The sequence below is a fragment of the Salvelinus sp. IW2-2015 genome, linkage group LG1, assembly GCF_002910315.2.
Source record: "Salvelinus sp. IW2-2015 linkage group LG1, ASM291031v2, whole genome shotgun sequence".
NCBI lineage: Eukaryota > Metazoa > Chordata > Actinopteri > Salmoniformes > Salmonidae > Salvelinus > Salvelinus sp. IW2-2015.
In genome coordinates this window covers 26,229,792-26,251,190 of record NC_036838.1, presented here as the reverse complement: position 1 = coordinate 26,251,190, position 21,399 = coordinate 26,229,792, and the positions used below count along the sequence as shown (strand labels likewise).

General features: G+C 43.4%; 1 protein-coding gene and 6 non-coding genes across 7 annotated transcripts; 3 read left to right on the top strand and 4 right to left on the bottom strand.

Moving 5' to 3' along the window:
* Positions 1–2,364: 2,364 nt before the first annotated feature.
* trnaw-cca (transfer RNA tryptophan (anticodon CCA)) lies at positions 2,365–2,436 on the top strand. The gene has a single exon. It is a non-coding gene; the product is annotated as a tRNA-Trp (tRNA).
* Positions 2,437–3,029: 593 nt separating this feature from the next.
* Positions 3,030–3,101, top strand: trnaw-cca (transfer RNA tryptophan (anticodon CCA)). Its single transcript has one exon. It is a non-coding gene; the product is annotated as a tRNA-Trp (tRNA).
* Positions 3,102–4,795: 1,694 nt separating this feature from the next.
* trnak-uuu (transfer RNA lysine (anticodon UUU)) lies at positions 4,796–4,868 on the bottom strand. Its single transcript has one exon. It is a non-coding gene; the product is annotated as a tRNA-Lys (tRNA).
* Positions 4,869–6,806: 1,938 nt separating this feature from the next.
* On the bottom strand, positions 6,807–6,878 carry trnak-uuu (transfer RNA lysine (anticodon UUU)). Its single transcript has one exon. It is a non-coding gene; the product is annotated as a tRNA-Lys (tRNA).
* Positions 6,879–7,023: 145 nt separating this feature from the next.
* On the top strand, positions 7,024–7,095 carry trnaw-cca (transfer RNA tryptophan (anticodon CCA)). Its single transcript has one exon. It is a non-coding gene; the product is annotated as a tRNA-Trp (tRNA).
* A 369-nt stretch (positions 7,096–7,464) lies between these two features.
* Positions 7,465–7,540, bottom strand: trnak-uuu (transfer RNA lysine (anticodon UUU)). Its single transcript has one exon. It is a non-coding gene; the product is annotated as a tRNA-Lys (tRNA).
* A 7,544-nt stretch (positions 7,541–15,084) lies between these two features.
* On the bottom strand, positions 15,085–20,874 carry LOC111963732 (prolargin). Its single transcript, XM_023987229.3, has 7 exons — positions 20,786–20,874; positions 17,276–17,711; positions 16,974–17,159; positions 16,649–16,806; positions 16,186–16,382; positions 15,865–15,943; positions 15,085–15,708 (listed from the first exon to the last, which is right to left on the bottom strand). Exons 2-7 carry the CDS (start codon positions 17,705–17,707, stop codon positions 15,618–15,620), a joined length of 1,143 nt encoding a protein of 380 aa, XP_023842997.1. The 5' UTR covers positions 17,708–17,711; positions 20,786–20,874; the 3' UTR covers positions 15,085–15,617.
* Between the last annotated feature and the right edge of the window lie 525 nt (positions 20,875–21,399).

Below are 21,399 nucleotides of genomic sequence, written 5' to 3'. Positions count from 1 at the left end.
AGTACAACGTGCACATTAACACAATAGGCTGACATTTGGTTCAAGGTAGTAGAGCTATAGTCCATGTTTCTGGCTTTGCTCTGCATGCTTGGGTATGGAATGGATACCCAGGGAAATTGACCATTTGGATCTTTTGTAACTCAAGATTAGCTGATTATATGCAAACAAGAGGAAACAATATCAGATGTGGTAATTCCTCCTGGAAGTTATGTTCATGCTAACATATTCCACACACTCATTTCCAAAGAGGTCTGTGTTCTTTCTGATGGACCAGAGCCATACTAGCTTTATGGCACTGTGATGTAGGCCTTAGCTTACATACTATTATCGCCATCTTGTGGATAATGAAGTAAATTACAAATCCAATCTGGAAATACACCCTGGTAGCAAAGCTTCATACTTATAACTAACCCAAGATAGGTCATCTGCGTTGTTTACAATGGGAGCAAATGAACACAGTGGGCAGAACCAGCAATGAGGTGAGCATGTACAGTGAGCTCCAAAAGTACTGGGACAGTGACAAATGTGTTGTTTTTCTGGCTCTGTACTCCAGCACTTTGGATTTCAAATGATAGATTGACTATGAGGTCAAAGTGCAGACTGTCAGCTTAAAGAGGGTATTTTCTTCCATGTAGGGTGAACCGTTTAGAAGTTACAGCACTTTTAGCACTTAGGTCCCTGCTCATCTGCGTGAACATGCCTTAGGCATGCTACAAGGAGATATGAGGACTGCAGATGTGGCCAGGGCAATAAATTGCAATGTCCGTACTGTGAGACGCCGAAGAGAGCACTAAAGGGAGACAGGACGGACAACTGATCGTCCTCGGAGTGGCAGACCATGTGTACCAACACCTGCACAGGATCGGTACATCCGAACATCACACCTGCGGATCAGGTACAGGATAGCAACAACAACTGCCCAAGTTACACCAGGAATGCACAATCCCGCCATCAGTGCTCAGACTGTCCTCAATAGGCTGAAAGAGGCTGGACTGAGAGCTTGTAGGCTTGTTGTAAGGCAGGTCCTCACCAGACATCACCGGCAACAACGTCGCCTATGGGCACAAACCCACCATCGCTGGACCAGACAGGACTGGCAAAAAGTGCTCTTCTCTGACGAGTCACGGTTTTGTCTCACCAGGGCTGATGGTCGGATTCGCGTTTATCGTTGAAGGAATGAACGTTACACCGAGGCCTGTACTCTGGAGCGGAATCGATTTGGAGTTGGAGGGTCCGTCATGGTCTGGGGCGGTGTGTCACAGCATCATCGGACTGAGCTTGTTGTCATTGCAGACAATCTCAATACTGTGTTACAGGGAAGACATCCTCCTCCCTCATGTGGTACCCTGCCTGCAGGCTCATCCTGACATGACCCTCCAGCATGACAATGCCACCAGCCATTCTGCTCGTTCTGTGCGTTATTTCCTGCAAGACCGGAATGTCACTGTTCTGCCATGGCCAGCGAAGAGCACGGATCTCAATCCCATTGAGCATGTCTGGGACCTGTTGGATCGGAGGGTGAGGGCTTGGTCCGTTCCTCCCAGAAATATCTGGGGTCTTGCAGGTGCCTTGGTGGAAGATTGGGGTAACATCTCACAGCAAGAGCTGGCAAATCTGGTGCAGTCCATGAGAAGGATATGCACTGCAGTACTTAATGCAGCTGGTGGCCACACCAGATACTGACTGTTACTTTTGATTTGGACTCCCCCTTTGTTCAGGATTCATTAGTCACATGTCTGTAGAACTTGTTCAGTTTATGTCTCAGTTGTTGAATCCTGTTATGTTCATACAAATATTTACACATGTTAAGTTTGCTTAAAATTAAAATTCAAAATTGCTTCATTTTTAAGTCTTTTGTAAGGAACAATATTTTCCAGTTTCCAGACAGTGAAAGGAAGTTAATTTTTTTTCTGAGTTTATATGGAGATGTATGTGCAACAGTAGTTGAACTAAAGGCAAACACGCACATACCTTAGGCAAAAACAGGCAAAAATGCATTAAAACAAACAAAAGTACATTTAACAGAGCTATAAATAACGTCTTAATCCTTTGATGATTTTGAGTACATGGGGGGTAGAAATGGGGGAAGGTTTCATGGAGGGATATGATGCAGGAAATATTACTATGATGTTGGATTTATCAATTAATAGGGGACAAACACAGTTCATAAGCTAAATACAAATAAAACTCCTGGAAAGTGGGGTCTTGTCACACCCTGACCGTAGAGAGCTTTTTATGTCTCTATTTTGGTTTGGTCAAGGTGTGATATGGGTGGGCATTCTATGTTCATATGCACATATGCACAAATGATACAGTCAACGAAATCTGAACTAGGCCTCACCTCCATAGATGCGATTCTTCCAAGACCTCGTGGCGCAACGGTAGCGCGTCTGACTCCAGATCAGAAGGTTGCGTGTTCAAAGCACGTCGTGGTCAGAGTTTTGATGTGTGCAATCTCTGCCGTCTTACACAGCGAACTCAAAGAATCAGCACAAGTACCAATGTGGCTTTACAGTACAAATCTTGCAAGAAAACGACCAATCAAATGCTGCTTCAGATGACAGTTGTCTCTCACAAAAGCATGGCACACTGCAAATTCCTAAATCAGATGATGCTGTGTGATTGACAGACTTATAATCAGTCTTCAAAAGGGAGTTTAAACCTGGAGTTTCAGATTAAAAATCCTAAAGCTTTCAGACTAAGCTGTTTTGGCTATGGATTGTATTGTCCACAGGTGAACATGTCATGGAAAGTGACAGAAATTGCAATTATAGAAAGTCTGCCTACTGAAGGAAGGTGAACATTAAAAGAAGCCCAACACAGGGACTTGATGCTGGACCCTCAGATTAAAGTCTGATGCTCTACCGACTGAGCTATCCGGGGTCTGATATACTTGTTTTCATACACCTAACCTGCCAGGCAGATGCACGTCAGTCGTACATTACCCAGAGACACAGGCCTCCATTCCAAATGAATACAGTCAACGAAATCTGAACTAGGCATCACCTCCATAGATGCGATTCTTCCAAGACCTCGTGGCGCAATGGTAGCGTGTCTGACTCCAGATCAGAAGGTTGCGTGTTCAAATCACGTCGTGGTCAGAATTTTGATGTGTGCAATCTCTGCCTTCTTTACACAGCGAACTCATAGAATCAGCACAAGTACCAATGTGGCTTTACAGTACAAATCTTGCAAGAAAAAGACCAATGCTGCTTCAGATGACAGTTGTCTCTCACAAAAGCATGGCACACTGCAAATTCCTAAATCAGATGATGCTGTGTGATTGACAGGCTTAAATCAGTCTTCAAACAGGGAGTTTAAACCTGGAGTTTCAGATTAAAATCCTAAAGCTTTCAGACTAAGCTGTTTTGGCTATGGGATTGTATTGTCCACAGGTGAACATGTCATGGAAAGTGACAGAAATTGCAATTATAGAAAGTCTGCCTACTGAAGGAAGGTGAACATTAAAAGAATGCCCAAACAGGGACTTGAACCTGGACCTCAGATTAAAAGTCTGATGACTACCAACTGAGCTATCCGGGCTCTGATTTTCTTGTTTTCATACACCTAACCTGCCGGCAGATGCACTTAGTTCGTACATTTCCCAGAGACACAGGCCTCCATTCCAAATGATACAGTCAACGAAATCTGAACTAGGCATCACCTCCATAGATGTGATTCTTCCAAGACTCGTGGCGCAACGGTAGCGCGTCTGACTCCAGATCAGAAGGTTGCGTGTTCAAAGCACGTTGTGGTCAGAGTTTTGATGTGTGCAATCTCTGCGCTTTACACCAGCGAACTCAAAGAATCAGCACAAGTACCAATGTGGCTTTACAGTACAAATCTTGCAGAAAAAAGACCAATCCAATGCTGCTTCAGATGACAGTTGTCTCTCACAAAAGCATGGCACACTGCAAATTCCTAAATCAGATGATGCTGTGTGATTGACAGGCTTAAATCAGTCTTCAAACAGGGAGTTTAAACCTGGAGTTTCAGATTAAAAATCCTAAAGCTTTCAGACTAAGCTGTTTTGGCTATGGGATTGTATTGTCCACAGGTGAACATGTCATGGAAAGTGACAGAAATTGCAATTATAGAAAGTCTGCCTACTGAAGGAAGGTGAACATTAAAAGAATGCCAAACAGGGACTTGAACCCCTGGACCCTCAGATTAAAGTCTGATGACTACCACTGAGCTATCCGGGCTCTGATTTTACGTGTTTTTCATACACCTAACCTGCCGGGCAGATGCACATTAGTTCGTACATTTCCCCAGAGACACAGGCCTCCATTCCAAATGATACAGTCAACGAAATCTGAACTAGGCATCACCTCCATAGATGTGATTTTCAAGACCTCGTGGCGCAACGGTAGCGCGTCTGACTCCAGTCAGAAGGTTTGCGTGTTCAAATCACGTCGTGGTCGAATTTTGATGTGTGCAATCTCTGCCTTCTTTACACAGCGAACTCATAGAATCAGCACAAGTACCAATGTGGCTTTACAGTACAAATCTTGCAAGAAAAAAGACCAATGCTGCTTCAGATGACAGTTGTCTCTCACAAAAGCATGGCACACTGCAAATTCCTAAATCAGATGATGCTGTGTGATTGACAGGCTTAAATCAGTCTTCAAAACAGGGAGTTTAAACCTGGAGTTTCAGATTAAAAATCCTAAAGCTTTCAGACTAGCGTTTTGGCTATGGGATTGTATTGTCCACAGGTGAACATGTCATGGAAAGGGACGAAAATTGCAATTATAGAAAGACTTGCTTCTGAAGGAAGGTGAACATTAAAGAACGCCCAAACAGGGACTTGAACCCTGGACCTCAGATTAAAAGTCTGATGCTTCTACCGACTGAGCTAACCAGGCTCTGATGGTACTTGTTTTCATACACCTAACCTGCGGGCAGATGCACATTAGTTCGTACATTCCCCAGAGACACAGGCCTCCATTCCAAATGATACAGTCAACGAAATCTGAACTAGGCATCAAACCTCCATAAGGTGCAATTTTTCCAAGACCTAGTGGCGCAATGGTAGCGCGTCTCACTCCAGAATCAGAAGGTTGCGTTGTTCAAATCACGTCGTGGTCAGAATTTTGATGTGTGCAATCTCTGCCGTCTTTACACAGCGAACTCAAAGAATCAGCACAAGTACCAATGTGGCTTTACAGTACAAAATCTTGCAAGAAAACGACCAATCCAAGCTGCTTCAGATGACAGTTGTCTCTCACAAAAGCATGGCACACTGCAAATTCTAAATCAGATGATGCTGTGTGTTGACAGACTTATATCAGTCTTCAAACAGGGAGTTTAAAACATGGAGTTTCAGATTAAAAATCCTAAAGCTTTCAGACTAAGCTGTTTTGGGTATGGGATTGTATTGTCCACAGGTGAACATGTCATGGAAAGTGACAGAAATTGCAATTATAGAAAGACTTGCTTCTGAAGGAAGGTGAACATTAAAAGAATGCCCAAACAGGGACTTGAACCTGGACCCTCAGATTAAAGACTGATGCTCTACCGACTGAGCTATCGGGCTCTGATTTTACTTGTTTTCATACACCTAACCTGCCGGGCAGATGCACGTCAGATCGTACATTTCCCAAGAGACACAGGCCTCCATTCCAATGATAACACAGTCAACGAAATCTGAACTAGGCATCACCTCCATAGGGTGCGATTCTTCCAAGACTTTAGGCGCAAATTGTAGCGCGTCTGACTCCAGAGAGAAGGTTGCGTGTTCAAATCAGTCGTGGTCAGAATTTTGATGTGTGCAATCTCTGCCGTCTTTACACCGCGACTCAAAGAATAGCACAAGTAAAGTACCAATTGGCTTTACAGTACAAATCTTGCAAGAAAACGACCAATCAATGCTGCTTCAGATGACAGTTGTCTCTCACAAAAGCATGGCACACTGCAAATTCCTAAATCAGATGATGCTGTGTGATTGACAGGCTTAATCAGTCTTCAAACAGGGAGTTTAAACCTGGAGTTTCAGATTAAAAATCCTAAAGCTTTCAGACTAAGCTGTTTTGGCTATGGGATTGTATTGTCCACAGGTGAACATGTCATGGAAAGTGACAGAAATTGCAATTATAGAAAGACTTGCTTCTGAAGGAAGGTGAACATTAAAAGAACGCCGAACAGGGACTTGACCCTGGACCCTCAGATTAAAAGTCTGATGCTCTACCGACTGAGCTAACCAGGCTCTGTGCTACTTGTTTTCATACACCTAACCTGCCGGGCAGATGCACATTAGTTCGTACATTTCCCCAGAGACACAGGCCTCCATTCCAAATGATACAGTCAACGAAATCTGAACTAGGCATCACCTCCATAGTGCGATTTTTCCAAGACCTAGTGGCGCAATGGTAGCGCGTCTCACTCCAGAGCAGAAGGTTGCGTGTTCAAATCACGTCGTGGTCAGATTTTTGATGTGTACAATCTCTGCCTTCTTTACACAGCGAACTCAAAGAATCAGCACAAGTACCAATGTGGCTTTACAGTACACATCTTGCAAGAAAAACAACCAATCCAATGCTGCTTCAGATGACAGTTTGTCTCCCACAAAAGCATGGCACACTGCAAATTCCTAAATCAGATGATGCTGTGTGATTGACAGGCTTAAATCAGTCTTCAAACAGGGAGTTTAACCTGGAGTTTCAGATTAAAAATCCTAAAGCTTTCAGACTAAGCCGTTTTGGCTTTGGGATTGTATTGTCCACAGGTGAACATGTCCATGGCAAGTGACAGAAATTGCAATTATAGAAAGACTTGCTTCTGAAGGAAGGTGAACATTAAAAGAACGCCCGAACAGGGACTTGAACCCTGGACCCTCAGATAAAAAGTCTGATGCTATACGACTGAGCTATCCAGGCTCTGATTGTACTTGTTTACATACAACTAAACTGCCGGCAGATGCACATTAGTTCGTACATTTCCCCAGAGACACAGGCCTCCATTCCAAATGATACAGTCAACGAAATCTGAACTAGGCATCACTCCATAGATGCGATTCTTCAAGACCTCGTGGGGCAACGGTAGCGCGTCTGACTCCAGATCAGAAGGTTGCGTGTTCAAATCACGTCGTGGTCAGAATTTTGATGTGTGCAATCTCTGCTTCTTTACACAGCGAACTCATAGAATCAGCACAAGTACCAATGTGGCTTTACAGTACAACTTGCAAGAAAAAGACCAATGCTGCTTCAGATGACAGTTGTCTCTCCACAAAAGCATGGCAACACTGCAAATTCCTAAATCAGATGATGCTGTGTGATTGACAGGCTTAAATCAGTCTTCAAACAGGGAGTTTAAACCTGGAGTTTCAGATTAAAAATCCTAAAGCTTTCAGACTAAGCTGTTTTGGATATGGGATTGGATTGTCCACAGGTGAACATGTCATGGAAGTGACAGAAATTGCAATTATAGAAAGACTGCTTCTGAGGAAGGTGAACATTAAAAGAATGCCCAAACAGGGACTTGAACCCTGGACCCTCAAGATTAAAAGTCTGATGCTCTACCACACTGAGGCTATCTGGGCTCTGATTTTACTTTTTTTCATACACCTAACCTGCCGGGCAGATGCACATTAGTTTCGTACATTTCCCCAGAGACAAAGGCCTCCATTCCAAATGATACAGTCAACGAAATCTGAACTAGGCATCACCTCCATAAGTGTGATTCTTCCAAGCCGCTCGTGTGGCATCGGTAGCGCGTCTGACTCCAGCTCAAGAAGGTTGCCGTGTTCAAATCACGTCGTGGTCAGAGTTTTGATGTGTGCAATCTTCTGCCGTCTTTACACAGCGAACTCAAAGAATCAGCACAAGTACCAATGTGGCTTTACAGTACAAATCTTGCAAGAAAACAAACCAATCCAATGCTGGCTTCAGATGACAGTTGTCTCCCACAAAGCATGGCACCTGCAAATTCCTAAATCAGATGATGCTGTGTGATTTGACAGGCTTAAATCAGTCTTTCAAAACAGGGAGTTTAAACCTGGAGTTTCAGATTAAAAATCCTAAAAGCTTTCAGACTAAGCCGTTTTTGGCTTTGGGATTGTATTGTCCACAGGTGAACAGTCATGGGAAAGTGACAGAAATTGCAATTATAGAAAGACTTGCTTTCTGAAGGAAGGTGAACATTAAAAGAACGCCCGACAGGGACTTGAACCCTGGACCCTCAGATAAAAAGTCTGATGCTATACGACTGAGCTATCCGGCTCTGATTGTACTTGTTTACATACAACTAAACTGCCGGGCAGATGCACATTAGTTCGTACAATTTCCCCAGAGACACAGGCCTCCATTCCAAATGATACAGTCAACGAAATCTGAACTAGGCATCACCTCCATAGATGCGATTCTTCAAGACCTCGTTGGGGGCAACGGTAGCGCGTCTGACTCCAGATCAGAAGGTTTGCGTGTTCAAATCACGTCGTGGTCAGAATTTTGATGTGTGCAATCTCTGCCTTCTTTACTAACAGCGAACTCATAGAATCAGCACAAGTACCAATGTGGCTTTACAGTACAAATCTTGCAAGAAAAAGACCAATGCTGCTTCAGATGACAGTTGTCTCTCACAAAAGCATGGGCACACTGCAAAATTCCCCTAAATCAGATGATGCTGGTGTGATTGACAGGCTTAAATCAGTCTTCAAACAGGGAGTTTAACACCTGGAGTTTCAGATTAAAAATCCTAAGCTTTCAGACCTAAGCGTTTTGGATATGGGATTGGATTGTCCAACAGTGATACATGTCATGGAATGACAGAATTGCAATTATAGAAGACTTGCTTCTGAAGGAAGGTGAACATTAAAAGAATGCCCAAACAGGGACTTTGAATGCTGGGACCCCCTCAGATTAACGTCTGATGCTCTACCGACTGAGCTATCCGGGGTCTGTTATACTTGTTTTCATACACCTAACCTGCCAGGCAGATGCACGTCAATCGTACATTTACCCAGAGACACAGGCCTCCATTCCAAATGATACAGTCAACGAAATCTGAACTAGGCATCACCTCCATAGATGCCATTCTTCCAAGACCTGCGTGGCGCAACGGTAGCACGTCTGACTCCAGATCAGAAGTTTGCGTGTTCAAATCACGTTGTGGTCAGAATTTGATGTGTGCAATCTCTGCCTCTTTACACAGCGAACTCATAGAATCAGCACAAGTACCAATGTGGCTTTACAGTCACAAATCTTGCAAGAAAAAGACCAATGCTGCTTCAGATGACAGTTGTCTCCCACAAAAGCATGGCACGACTGGCAAAATTCCTATAATCAGATGAATGCTGTGTGATTGAACAGGCGTCTTCAAACAGGGAGTTTAAACCTGGAGTTTCAGATTAAAAATCCTAATCTCCAGACATAGCTGTTTTGGCTCTGGGAGTATATTGTACACAGGTGAACATGTCATGGAAAGTCATAGAAAAGGCAAGTATAGAAAGACTGCCTACTTAAGAAAGGTGAACATTAAAGCAACTTCCAAACAGGGACTTGGACCCTGGACCCTGGACCCTCAGATTAAAAGTCTAATGCTCTACCGACTGAGCTATACAGGCTCTGAATTTGCTTATTTTCATACACCTAACCTGCCGGGCAGAGGCACGTGCTAACGAGAGGGCATTGTCAGATTGTACATTTCCCCAGAGAAACAGGCCTCCATTCCAAATGATACCATCAACGAAATCTGAGCTAAGCATCCCCTCCAAAGATGCAATGTCCTAAAGACCTAGTGTCGCAATGGTAGAGTGTCTGACTCCAAATCAGAAGGTTTTGTCTTCAAATCACGTCAGGGTCAGGGATTGTATGTGTGCAATCTCTGCCGTCTTTACATAGTTATGCAATGAATCAGCATAAGTACCAATGTGGCTTTACAGTACAAATCTCGCATGAAAACAACCAAACCAATGCTGCTTTAACCTCTCTGGGATCGTTCGGGACGTGAGCATCCCACCTCGCCAACAGCCAGTGAAATTGCAGGCCGCCAAATTCAAACCACAGAAATCTCATAATTAAAATTCCTCAAACATACAAGTATTCTAAACCATTTTAAAGATAAACATCTTGTTAATCCAGCCACAGTGTCCCATTTTTAAAAAGGCTTTACGGCGAAAGCACACCATGCGAATATGTTAGGTCAGCGCCTAGCCACGGAAAGCCATACAGCCATTTTCCAAAGAAGGAGAGGTGTCACTAACCTTTGATGATCTTCAACGGATGGCACTCTCAGGACTCCATGTTAGACAATAAATGTGTGTTTTGTTCGATAAAGTTCATCTTTATGTCCAAAAACCTTATTTGAAATTGCCGCTTTATGTTCAGAAATGCATTGTCTCAAACAAACATCCGGTGAATTTGCAGAGAGCCACATCAAATTACAGAAATACTCATCATAAACATTGATGAAAGATACAAGTGAAATACATAGGATTAAAGATAAACTTCTTGTTAACCAGCCACTGTGTACGATTTCATAAAGGCTTTACGGCGAAAGCACACCATGCGATTATGTTAGGTCAGCGCCTAGCCACAGAAAACCATACAGACATTTTCCAACCAAGGAGAGGTGTCGCAAAAGTCAGAAATAGCGTAATAAATAGTGCAATCTCTGCCTTCTATACACAGCGAGGTCAATGAATCAGCACCAGTACCAATGTGGCTTTACAGTACAAATCTCGCACAAAAACAACCAAACTAATGCTGCTTTAAATGACCATTGTCTCTCACAAAAGCCTGGCACACTGCAAATTCCTAAATCAGATGATGCTGTGTCATTGACAGACTTCAATCAGTCTTCGAACAGGGAGCGAAAAACCTGGAGGTTCAGAGTAGAAATCCTAAAGTTTTCAGACTAAGCTGTTTTGGCTCTGGGATTGTATTGTCCACAGGTGAACATGTCATGGAAAGTCATAGATAATGCAAGTATAGAAAGACTGCCTACTGAAGGAAGGTGAACATTAAAGCAATGCCCAAACAGGGACTTGAACACTGGACCCTCAGATGAAAAGAAAACCCTGAAAGAACATATTTGTTTTCAGACAGGTGAGAGACCATATTTTCCCCTTGTGTGTAAATGCTTCAGGGCAGTAAAACATCTAGAACTGCACCAGCTGTCACCAAGGAGAACAACCACATTGTTAACTTCTTTCTGGTAAATGCTTTACTTGTAAGAATTGTTTAACTAAACATATGAGTATGATCACAGAGGGAGAAACATGACAGTGCTGTTTGGGGCAAAATGTAACTCACGTATGCAGTAGAAGGATCCTTCCATAGTAGAAAGCTGAGGTTTCGTAATAACCCCTTTGAACATGGCACAAAAGTGGATAATATGTTTTGTAGAATTTAGTTGTATTTTTTTGTTTCCACAGTAAACTTTTTAAAAAAAATTCCAACATGTGAGTCTCTCCCCCACTTGGAGTATTAATACATTGGTATTATATCCTTTGATCAATTTTTTTTACACTTTAAGGTGAAAGGGCTCCAGTCCTTCAGATTTGAAGATAGTAGTAGGAGGATTAACAAACCCATCCGGTCGCTGATCTTAATTGAATATATTGGGAATGTTTTGAGAAATAAACATGCACAACAAGAGAACCATGTCTTTTTTAGCATGTGTAGCTACTTTCTTATTTTAATTAAAATGATACAGCGTACATTTCAGTGACTGTCTTCTAACTGACATAACGCAGCACCTATATATTGCTGTCACCTCACCAGCTCTAGTTTGAGTCACCTCTTTTGTTTGTGAATTGGGTTTGACATCACTGCATGATGCTCTTTCTAATAAACCTGACATAGTCCCAGTCTGTGTAATGCCATGTTGTTGTGAGCATCATGGAGTGGATTGGTATGGTATATTATGCACATGGGATATATCATAATATTATAATATGCTTCATTTGAATAAATCCTTTTATAGATGAATTAGAACAGGGCTCAAATGAGCTCAAAAAATTTAGTTTCTCAACCTTTATTTATTATTAGACTAAATTTATCAGGTAGAGATGTAAGATATATGAAAATACTGGATAACTTTTTCTGTGTTTTAGATTGGCATATCTTTGGGACACACTTGGAGCCAAGTGGACATTGGTCAGTTTATTACTTGACAGCTGGAGATTTGAGTCTGCTTGGCTATGGCATTACATGCTGTTCTCCATTAGTAATATATGTTATTACATTACAATGAAGCTATTGTATCTTTATCTAGCTGGCATTCTGTTAAATCTTTATGTCAGATTGTTTAATGTTACTCAGAACAATCCTATGCATAATTTGAAGGCTTTTCAGTGATTTAATTTTTCTCGGTTTCTAGCCTGGCTCACGTGACTCACAGCGAGGTAGAGGCTGTTGGAAGTTGTAGTATTCACACAGAGTTGTGCTTATTTCTGTCTGACCTTTGATTGGTTCTCTCAAAAGTATATTTTTTTGAGACCTCTGTAACGGCTGTCGTCTTCCTCCTCGTCTAAGGAGGAGAAGTTTGAAGGATCGGAGGACCAATGCGCAGCGTGGTAATTGTTCATCTTATTTAATAAAACACCTAATGAAAGTGAACAACTCAAAATACAAAACAACAAAGTGAAAACCGAAACAGTTCTATCTGGTGCAGACAAACAAAGACTGAAAACACCACCCACCAAAACCCAACAGAAAACAGGCTACCTAAATATGGATCCCAATCAGGGACAACGATTGACAGCTGCCTCTGATTGAGAACCATATCAGGCCAAACACAGAAAACCAACACAGAAATAGAAAACATAGATTACCCACCCAACTCACGCCCTGAACAACTAAAACAAAAGACAAAACAAAGGAACTAAGGTCAGAACGTGACAACCTCACATTGTTTGCATTTTGTTTTTAATCCAACAGTCCCCACTGGGCACAAACTGCTTGAATCAATGTTTCACGTCATTTCAACCAAAAATAATGTATGTGATGACGTTGAGTCAACGTGGAAAACAGAAAAAAGTACAGCTTTCCTCTCTGACTACAAAGAAGTGTCTCCAATCAGCTTTCTTCCAGGAATTGTAGGGCAGAAGACTTGATGCATGTTTAATGTAATACATGTCCTTTGCAATAAAAAAAGAAAGTCGCACACTCATCTCTGACTTTGTGGATTTATTACCAACGGTTCGGCTCAATAGCCTTGATCCCATTGTAAATCCACAAGCAAGGAGAGAAGAGTATGCAACTTTCTTTTTCATTGCATAGTTGTTCTTCCATCAGTAAGCACCTCCCTTTGAGGGTGTGCGGTCTTTCAATTCTTTTTCAGTGATGTAATACATTTCCTAACCATAAGAGGTCAGCAGTGTTACAGTATTACAGTGTTTATTCGAGCGGGTTTTGGTCCCCCTGGATAAAAAGTCCTGGGCCCCACCGTGAACCTGCACCCCATTGCAGCTGGGAGAGATTGAAATCTTCTGATTAGAACTCTCTAGGTCAGTTTTGCAGAACCCAGATTCATTCAGACTCCTGGACTATAAAGCACGTTGGTTACACTTTACTTGACAGTGTCACTGCAACATGAACACGAAGGTGCACGTCTTAGTGACACCGTCAAATGAAGTGTAACCAACACTTTCATACATTTACCGTAATGTGTCCCTCTAACTCAACAAGTCTTCCTCTCAGAACCACTTTCTTGCTGTAGACTTTGATTGTTCCAAACAATGTTTGGCTGTTGGGCCGATGGTATTTAAGCCCTAAGTTTCCTGGAGTGAACGAGATGTTTACAGTAGCTGTTGCTGAACGCGTTATTTCCAGGACTCCTGCTCGATTGTCTGGTATTTCTTGGCATTTTAATAGAATGTTATAGAACTTGGCAAAATATTATGGCTATGACACAACAAGAGAGGAGAAAAGTAGTCTCTACTTCTGACTGTTGAGTAAGAAATGGTGTGAGTTCAATTTATTTTCGCTGGCATGTCTTAAGGAAGGTCATCTATTGCACACAGTATGTGGATAGGTGTGTGTCTATGCTTACCGTTTGTGAAAGGTGTTTGTGGTGGTTTACATTTGCAAACTTATAGAAATGTTATTTTTCTCCTTTCTTTGTAATGTAGTCTGACCTAAGTTTCAGGTAAGCAGGGATGGGCATGAAGCCCTCAATTTCGCCAGTCATTTTGCACCCTTTTCAGCACAATGAATGGTCCGGTATGAATGTAAAACTTTTATGATACACATATGCATCGTCAACAAGGACTCGCCCTTTCTTCCAATGTTTATTTTCTGATGTAAACTGAACCTCTCATGACTGCGTATGTGTGTTCTTCTCAAAATGGCTCTTTCTAAAAGATCAACTGTGTCATCATCCTGTGTGTGTGTGTGTGTGTGTGTGTGTGTGTGTGTGTGTGTGTGTGTTGGTGTGTGTGTGGTGTGTGTGTGTGTGTGTGTGTGTGTGTGTGTGTGTGTGTGTGTGTGTGTGTGTGTGTGTGTGTGTGTGTGTGTGCTTGCGCGCCTGTATGTTTATATATTCTGACATACCGTATGGTTCGACAGACAGACAGGCGGATATGGAGATAATAATCTACTTCATATGGCAGGAATGAGTCTGCTAGGAACGGGGATGACAGGGATTATAGCAGGGCTGCCCAATTCTGCACACCTGATTCTACTTTTTAGCTGCTCACCAAGACCTTAACTAGCTGAACCAGGAACTCAGATGGATAAGAAGGATGTGGATAGGAAAGGATGCATGATTCAACTAGCTGAACCAGGAACTCTGATGGATAAGAAGGATGTGGATAGGAAAGGATGCATGATTCAACTAGCTGCACCAGGAACTCAGATGGATAAGAAGGATGTGGATAGGAAAGGATGCATGATTCAACTAGCTGAACCAGGAACTCAGATGGATAGAAGGATGTGGATAGGAAAGGATGCATGATTCAACTAGCTGAACCAGGAACTCAGATGGATAGGAAGGATTTGGATAGGAAAGGATGCATGATTCAACTAGCTGAACCAGGAACTCAGATGGATAGGAAAGGATGCATGATTCAACTAGCTGAACCAGGAACTCAGATGGATAGGAAGGATGTGGATAGGAAAGGATGCATGATTTGGCCAATAGTACATTTTATTTATTTTATTTGTACACAACTGCTTTATACAAAAAACAAGGATATAATTGTATATTTTTTATAAACAAAGTACCTCAAAAACACAGATTCCCCAAGGGCATTTTAAACTACATGGTAGTAACTGCAGATACATCCATGCTTCAAAGATGTAGTCAATGCGACGGGTTGGTTCTTAGTTTTATAAATATTTGTTTAGACGAGTGAAATATTCCTGAAGTTGTCAAAGCTGTACAGCTAGCACTTTACTCAGGTTATTTGGCACCATTTCACCCATCTGAAATAGTATTGTGTGTGTGTGTGCGTGTCTGTGTGAGTGTATGTGCGTGTGACTGCGTATGGGCAAGCATGTCTGTTTGTGTCTGAGGCAGCGTGTGTGTGCGTGTCCGTGCGTGGCCTTGCGTACATCTGCGTAGGTTTGCTGCCATTTGCTGACTGTGTGAGTGCGCGTGTGTGCATGTATGTGTGTGTTTGTGTTTGTGTGTGTGTATGTGTCCTGAAGCAGCCCCTGACTCCAGGCCTGGTTCTAGATAACGATGGACTTGAGGTGTCTGAAACACATGATGACATCCAGAGGGACAGGAGGACTCAGGTGGTTCCCATCCAGACGCAGGTACCTGGTGGGTGTCAATCAATCAATAAATCAATCAATCAAGCAAACAATCAAGCAATAAATTGATCGATCAATCATTCAATCAAAAAATCAAATACACAATTAATCAATCAATCGACCATGCCTATTGTGTTATGTACTGTATACAAAGTTTTATTACCTGAGCCTGGGCATCAGAGCCTCATCAGTCAGACTCTCAGAGGACAGACTAAATGGACACAGCTGGGTCCCATTAATACCTGACACAGGAACACACACACACACACGCGCACACACACACACACACAAACAAGTTACTCACTCTCAATGCTGTCGTGGTTATGTTAGCTACTTATGGTTGTACTGCCATTGTGTGTTACTCACTCGCGATGCTGTTATGATTGTGATGTGGTTGGAGTCATGATATGTGTTGTGTTACTCACTCTCTGAGGTGTTGTTGTCATGTTACGGACTTATTACAGTCTTATGTTAGGCTACTCACTCTCGATGCTGTTGTGGTTGAGGTGCAACTGCTCCAGCTGGGGGTTGAACAGGGGGACGGAGGTGAGCTGGTTGTGGGCCAGGTGAAGGTCTAGCAGAGTGGATACGTTGAACACAGCCTTAGGGACTCCCTTATCACTCAGCTGGTTGTAGTTGAGCCTCACAAACGCCAGGTTGGAGAAGCCTTGGAAGTAGTCCCTGTATGGAGAAGACAAGCGGGTTTATTAGAGGGTTCTTACTTTAGCACGCTCATCATGTATTATCAACATTCTTGAAAAAAAACGTTTGTAATCAAGGGGCATCGGGGATAGAGAATTTGAGCGCAATGTCATTCATGATTTGCTGTATCTCACACCAATGTTCTCGGTCAATAGATCATGCGTGTGTGCGTATGTGTGAGCGTGTGTGTGTGTGCGTACGTGCTTGCATGCCTGCCTCGTGCTCGCGTGCCTGAGTGTGCTTACTTAGGGATGTTGTCAATGTTGTTCCTGTCCAGGAATAGCTGTGCGATGCCATTGGGGATGTTAGCTGGCATCTTCTTCAGGATGTTGTGGGCCAAGTTCAGCTGAACCAGGGTCTTTAGGTCTTTAAACGTGTTCTTCCCCATGTCACTGTCACTCAACTAAACACAACAGAGAATACACGAAGTGTGGGAGTGTGTGTTTATATGATTTAGTGTGTATGTTTCTACGTGCATGCATGCGCGTGTGTGTGTTTGCACATTTGTGAGTGTGATTGATTGATTGCACATGTGTGTTTGTGCTTGCTAGCATTGATGTGTGTGTGTACCTTGTTGTGGTGCAGGTCGAGCAGAGCGAGGTGCTCCATCTTGCCAAAGGCTCCAGAGGGGATCTTGGAGATCTGGTTGTGGCTGAGTCTGAGCTGCTCCAACCCAGCTGGCAGGTCATCAGGAACCTCCTTTAGCTGGTTCCTCTCCATGTAGAGAAACAACAGACCAGGTACCTTCTCAAACACCTGAGAGAGACGGACAGACAGACATAAAGCGAGGAAAAAAAAATATGAATGAATATAACTGAATACATGACTAAATATATCAAATACTAAAGAAATAAATCAAATAAAGCTCTCACCTTCTTGTCCACTTTTTTGATGCGGTTGTTGGCCATGTTGACCCATCTCAGCTCTGTGGCATTGTTGAAGGGTTCCGCTGTTACCTCGGAGATGTAGTTGTTCTGCAGGTACAGGTAGTGTACTCTGGACGGGATCAAAGGGACCGTACGGAGGTTCCGGTTCTCGCAATAGAGGGCATTGGGGAAGGAAGGGGGGCAGAAACACTCCCGGGGACAGTCAGGGAACATGGAAGGGGGGCCAAGGATGGGAGGGGGGAAGTCTGTGGGCTCCTGGGGTTCTGGTTCCTTAGGTGGCGGGGCAGGCTTGAAGGAGGGGCGCTTGGTGGGCTTTGGAGGCTTAGGAGGTTTCTTAGGCCGTGGTCTCTGTAAAAACACTGTCCCCATCAGGAGACAGAGCACCAGGGCAGTGTAGAGTCCCACACCTGTCTTCATTGTCCTGGATGGAAAGAGCGGATGAGGAGGAGAGAAGGGGGGGTGGAGGAGAGATATATATACTGTATGTAAGAAAATGTAAAACTAAAGGGGTAAGAAGCGGTAAGAAAAGGGTTATACCACATTTGACATTTGGTAAAGCACCAGATTTCAGGAGATAATCCTTTATGCAGTATGACTGTGCTTCTAAATGATTTGTGATGCATCTACCGGTAGGTCTTCTAAGTTATGAAGGCATCATTATGCCCTAACTTTTATCAAGTGGTGGATTGCTTGCTTGCAACCAGTACAGTCATATTTTCCTCTAGCCTTTTGCAGCGATTTTGTAAGCAGCTTATATAAAGGTTGAGTTGAGTGAAGTGACCTGTGCAGGCGAAGGACGCAGACATGGTTCTCATTCATGTCTGGGTAAAGCATTAGCTATTCCTTTACAGCTGTTAAAAATAAGAGGGAGAAGGAGAGAGAGGAGGGTGAGAGAAAGAGAGAAAGGTGGGGATCGAGAGAGGTATAGAGAGGAGAGAGGAGTTAAAGAGGGAGGGAGGGGAAAGGAGAGAGGATGAGAGAAGGAGAGAGAGGGGTACAGAGAGAGAAGTTAGAGAGGGAGGGGGGAAGAGGGAGAGAGGGATAAGGGAGTGAGAGGGTGAGAGAGAATGGGGAGGGAGAGAGGATGAGAGGGGGGTAAGTTAGAGAGTGGGAGAGACAGAGAGAGGTATAGAGGGAGCTGAAGGATAAAGCCTCCATTGTGTGTGTTGGTCCAGAGAGAGTTTCTTCCTGACGAGGGGGAACAGAGGGGGCTGTATGGGATGGGCTGTAGCTCCAGAGCGGCTGGAGCTCTGAGACGGGCGGAGGGTTGGTTTTCTAACAGCATAGAGAGATCCTCACTAGGAATCTCCATATACATCTCTTTCTCTCTCTCTTTCTCTCTCTCTCTTTCTCTCCCCCCTCTATCTTTTTCTTACTTCTCTCTAGCAGTTGAACACCCAGAAGCCTACTGCAGATCAGAGGAAAACAGTCGTGTGTCATTAGTTTGTAGCTATTGCCCGAGTCCTCAGGATACATATGGTTACTGTGACTCTGATCCAGGCATTTTTATGTCAAGCTTTCTACTGACTACTGGCAAAAAGACAAGGTGTTATGGGTCAGCATCTTACAACAGTGTGGGATTGACTGTGTGTTTCTATCCTTTGTTTGTCGTGAGAAAGCCTTCTGGCCAGTTCCATAAATATCTGAGATTATCATGAGTCATTAGACAACTATTCTCCCAGCCTAAGTATGTCCAGGCCAGGATAAACATCTCTGAACTTCCCTTCCTTTCAAACTAATCATGCTCTCTGGCAAGGCCACTCAGGCCAGAGTGTGATTTCACTTTTCTTCTCTCAGTAGTCCAGAACCCCAACAGCCGTCATCAAGATGTCAGGATTTCAATACAGAGTTAGGGCTGTTGTTAGACAACGAGAGAGATGACAGTCTGGAGTTCACTTATACCATAGTCACAGCTAATCTGCGAGTTAGGGTTGTAAATCAACAGGAGATATATGTAGAGACAAGACTCCAATACTCAGGGATCAGCACACCTGGGTCACAACTGTGTTAGAGTTGCCCACTTGCTCCATGTTCATCCAGGAAAGATTAGAAGAATCCTTCAACTTAATTAACTTTTCCACTGTTGATTTAATTGAGGCACCATAAAATATCTCGGAAACGCTTTACTGCTCTCCCGGACAGCAGGGTTGGAAACTCTACTGAGACGAGATCTAAAGGCGAGTCAGAAATGTGACTGGTAACACGTCAACTTTGCTGGGCTTTGACTCACCTAAAGCATTTTAAAGTCATGTTTTCTAACCACAACAACCCAGCAGGATTTATCTTCATCCCAAGGATGTGATGTCCCATTTGGAAAATACTGAGAAAGACAGAGCAGGGTCTGCAGACAAGCAAGGAACAACATTGGACTGTCTGCACTGTTAAAACTGCTTGAGATGACAGGCAGATATATAGCCTGGCTGTCTAAACTTCTGGGTGACACATATTTTTAAGGAAATATTGCCAACTGTCAAATGAAAAACGTTCAGTTCTTTTGGCAGAATGATGTAGATGCTTTATAGCAAGTATTAGACAGCAAATATGTGTTGTTCGAACCAAAATGATCCATTTTCACAATGTTCCCCATGCAGCCTGGATTCTTGTCAATAATGAATTCCATTGACAGAGTTTTATTGCTGTGTAAAAAAACAGAGATCCAATCCAACCAAACCAGACCAGACCACAGCCCATTATGAAGGAATGAATGTTCCTGAGATGTTTCTGGAGATTTCAGAAAGCTTCTTCTCTATTTTCGAAGACTTTGATCGACAAAAATCTGCATATTATTGTGACCTGCCAATCCTAGAAGCTATACATAGTGTAGACATGTGACATGTGGCAGAACAGACAGTTGCACAGAGAGACAGACATACGTCTTGACAGACACCAGGACAGTTGTCTAGCCCTATGTAATGTAAAGCATAGAGTTGTAGAGGGTAGAGTGACACAGTCTCGCCTGCCCCGGCCAAACACAGCACAGCAGTGTTTTCATAAGCCAGACTGTGAAAAAGATCAACTCTGCTTTCTGTTCATTAGCCACCCAGTACAACCCTTCCATCAACTTGAAACAGGAAATCAACATGATTAGCTGAACAAAGGTGAAATGGATAGGTGTGTCACTATTTGTCTGAATGTCACAGAGCAGCAGCATTCTAGAATCTGCTTTGTGAGTGAACTTTAGCCGAAGCAACAAGCATTCCAGAAGCAACAAGCGTTCTAGAACAAGCTCTCTCTCTGGGAAGAGTTTTCAGTACCGCTCTCATTCAGCGCCTCTGTAGAAACACACACTGCCAGGCTCTGTTCACGTCCGCCTCTCTGCCAAGACATGCACGCACGTACACACGTACACACACACTCCTCGTCCCCACATACACCTCACATATTCTGAGAGATAAACACTCTCTCCTGGCCTCACTTTGTTTACATTCTGTTATCAACCGTGTCACATCTATAAGCGCCCCCCCTGGAGAAAAGAAACAACAAACATTGTCTTACCTGCCAATGGTACCTGCCCTCTTTTATCAAATCGAGTTTTCTGTCTCTCTGCTTTTTGTCTCTCCCACCCTTCTCTTACGCCTCCCTCTCTCTCCCCCTCTCTCCCTCCTCTCCTTCTCAGTGGACAAGCCTCCTATTGGGTTGGTTCCCTGGCTATCTTTCCCTCTGAAGGTCATAGCGTTTCCCCCTCTCCTCCACTCCCTCCCTCTCTCCAATCCTCTCGTCTACACTCTCTCCCTCCTTCCCTCTCTCTCTGGCCCTCCACAGCACATTTCATCTCCACTCCTATCCTGTTGAACGAGGATGTATTCTCACCAGAATCATGTATGTGTGTGTGTGTGTGGTGTGTGTGTGTGTGTGTGTGTGTGTGTGTGTGTGTGTGTGTGTGTGTGTGTGTGTGTGTGTGTGTGTGTGTGTGTGTGTGTGTGTGTGTGTGTGTGTGTGTGTGTGTGTGTGTGTGTGGTGTGTGTGTGTGTGTGTTGTGTTGTAAGTGTACTTGTGACCCGGGCATGTGGTGGGTGGGTTTTGGCAGGGTCTGTGATAATATAAACATTTGTTCTGACCCCATAAAAAGCCCTCTCCCATTTGGTCTCTCTCCCAGTACCTAGTCTCCC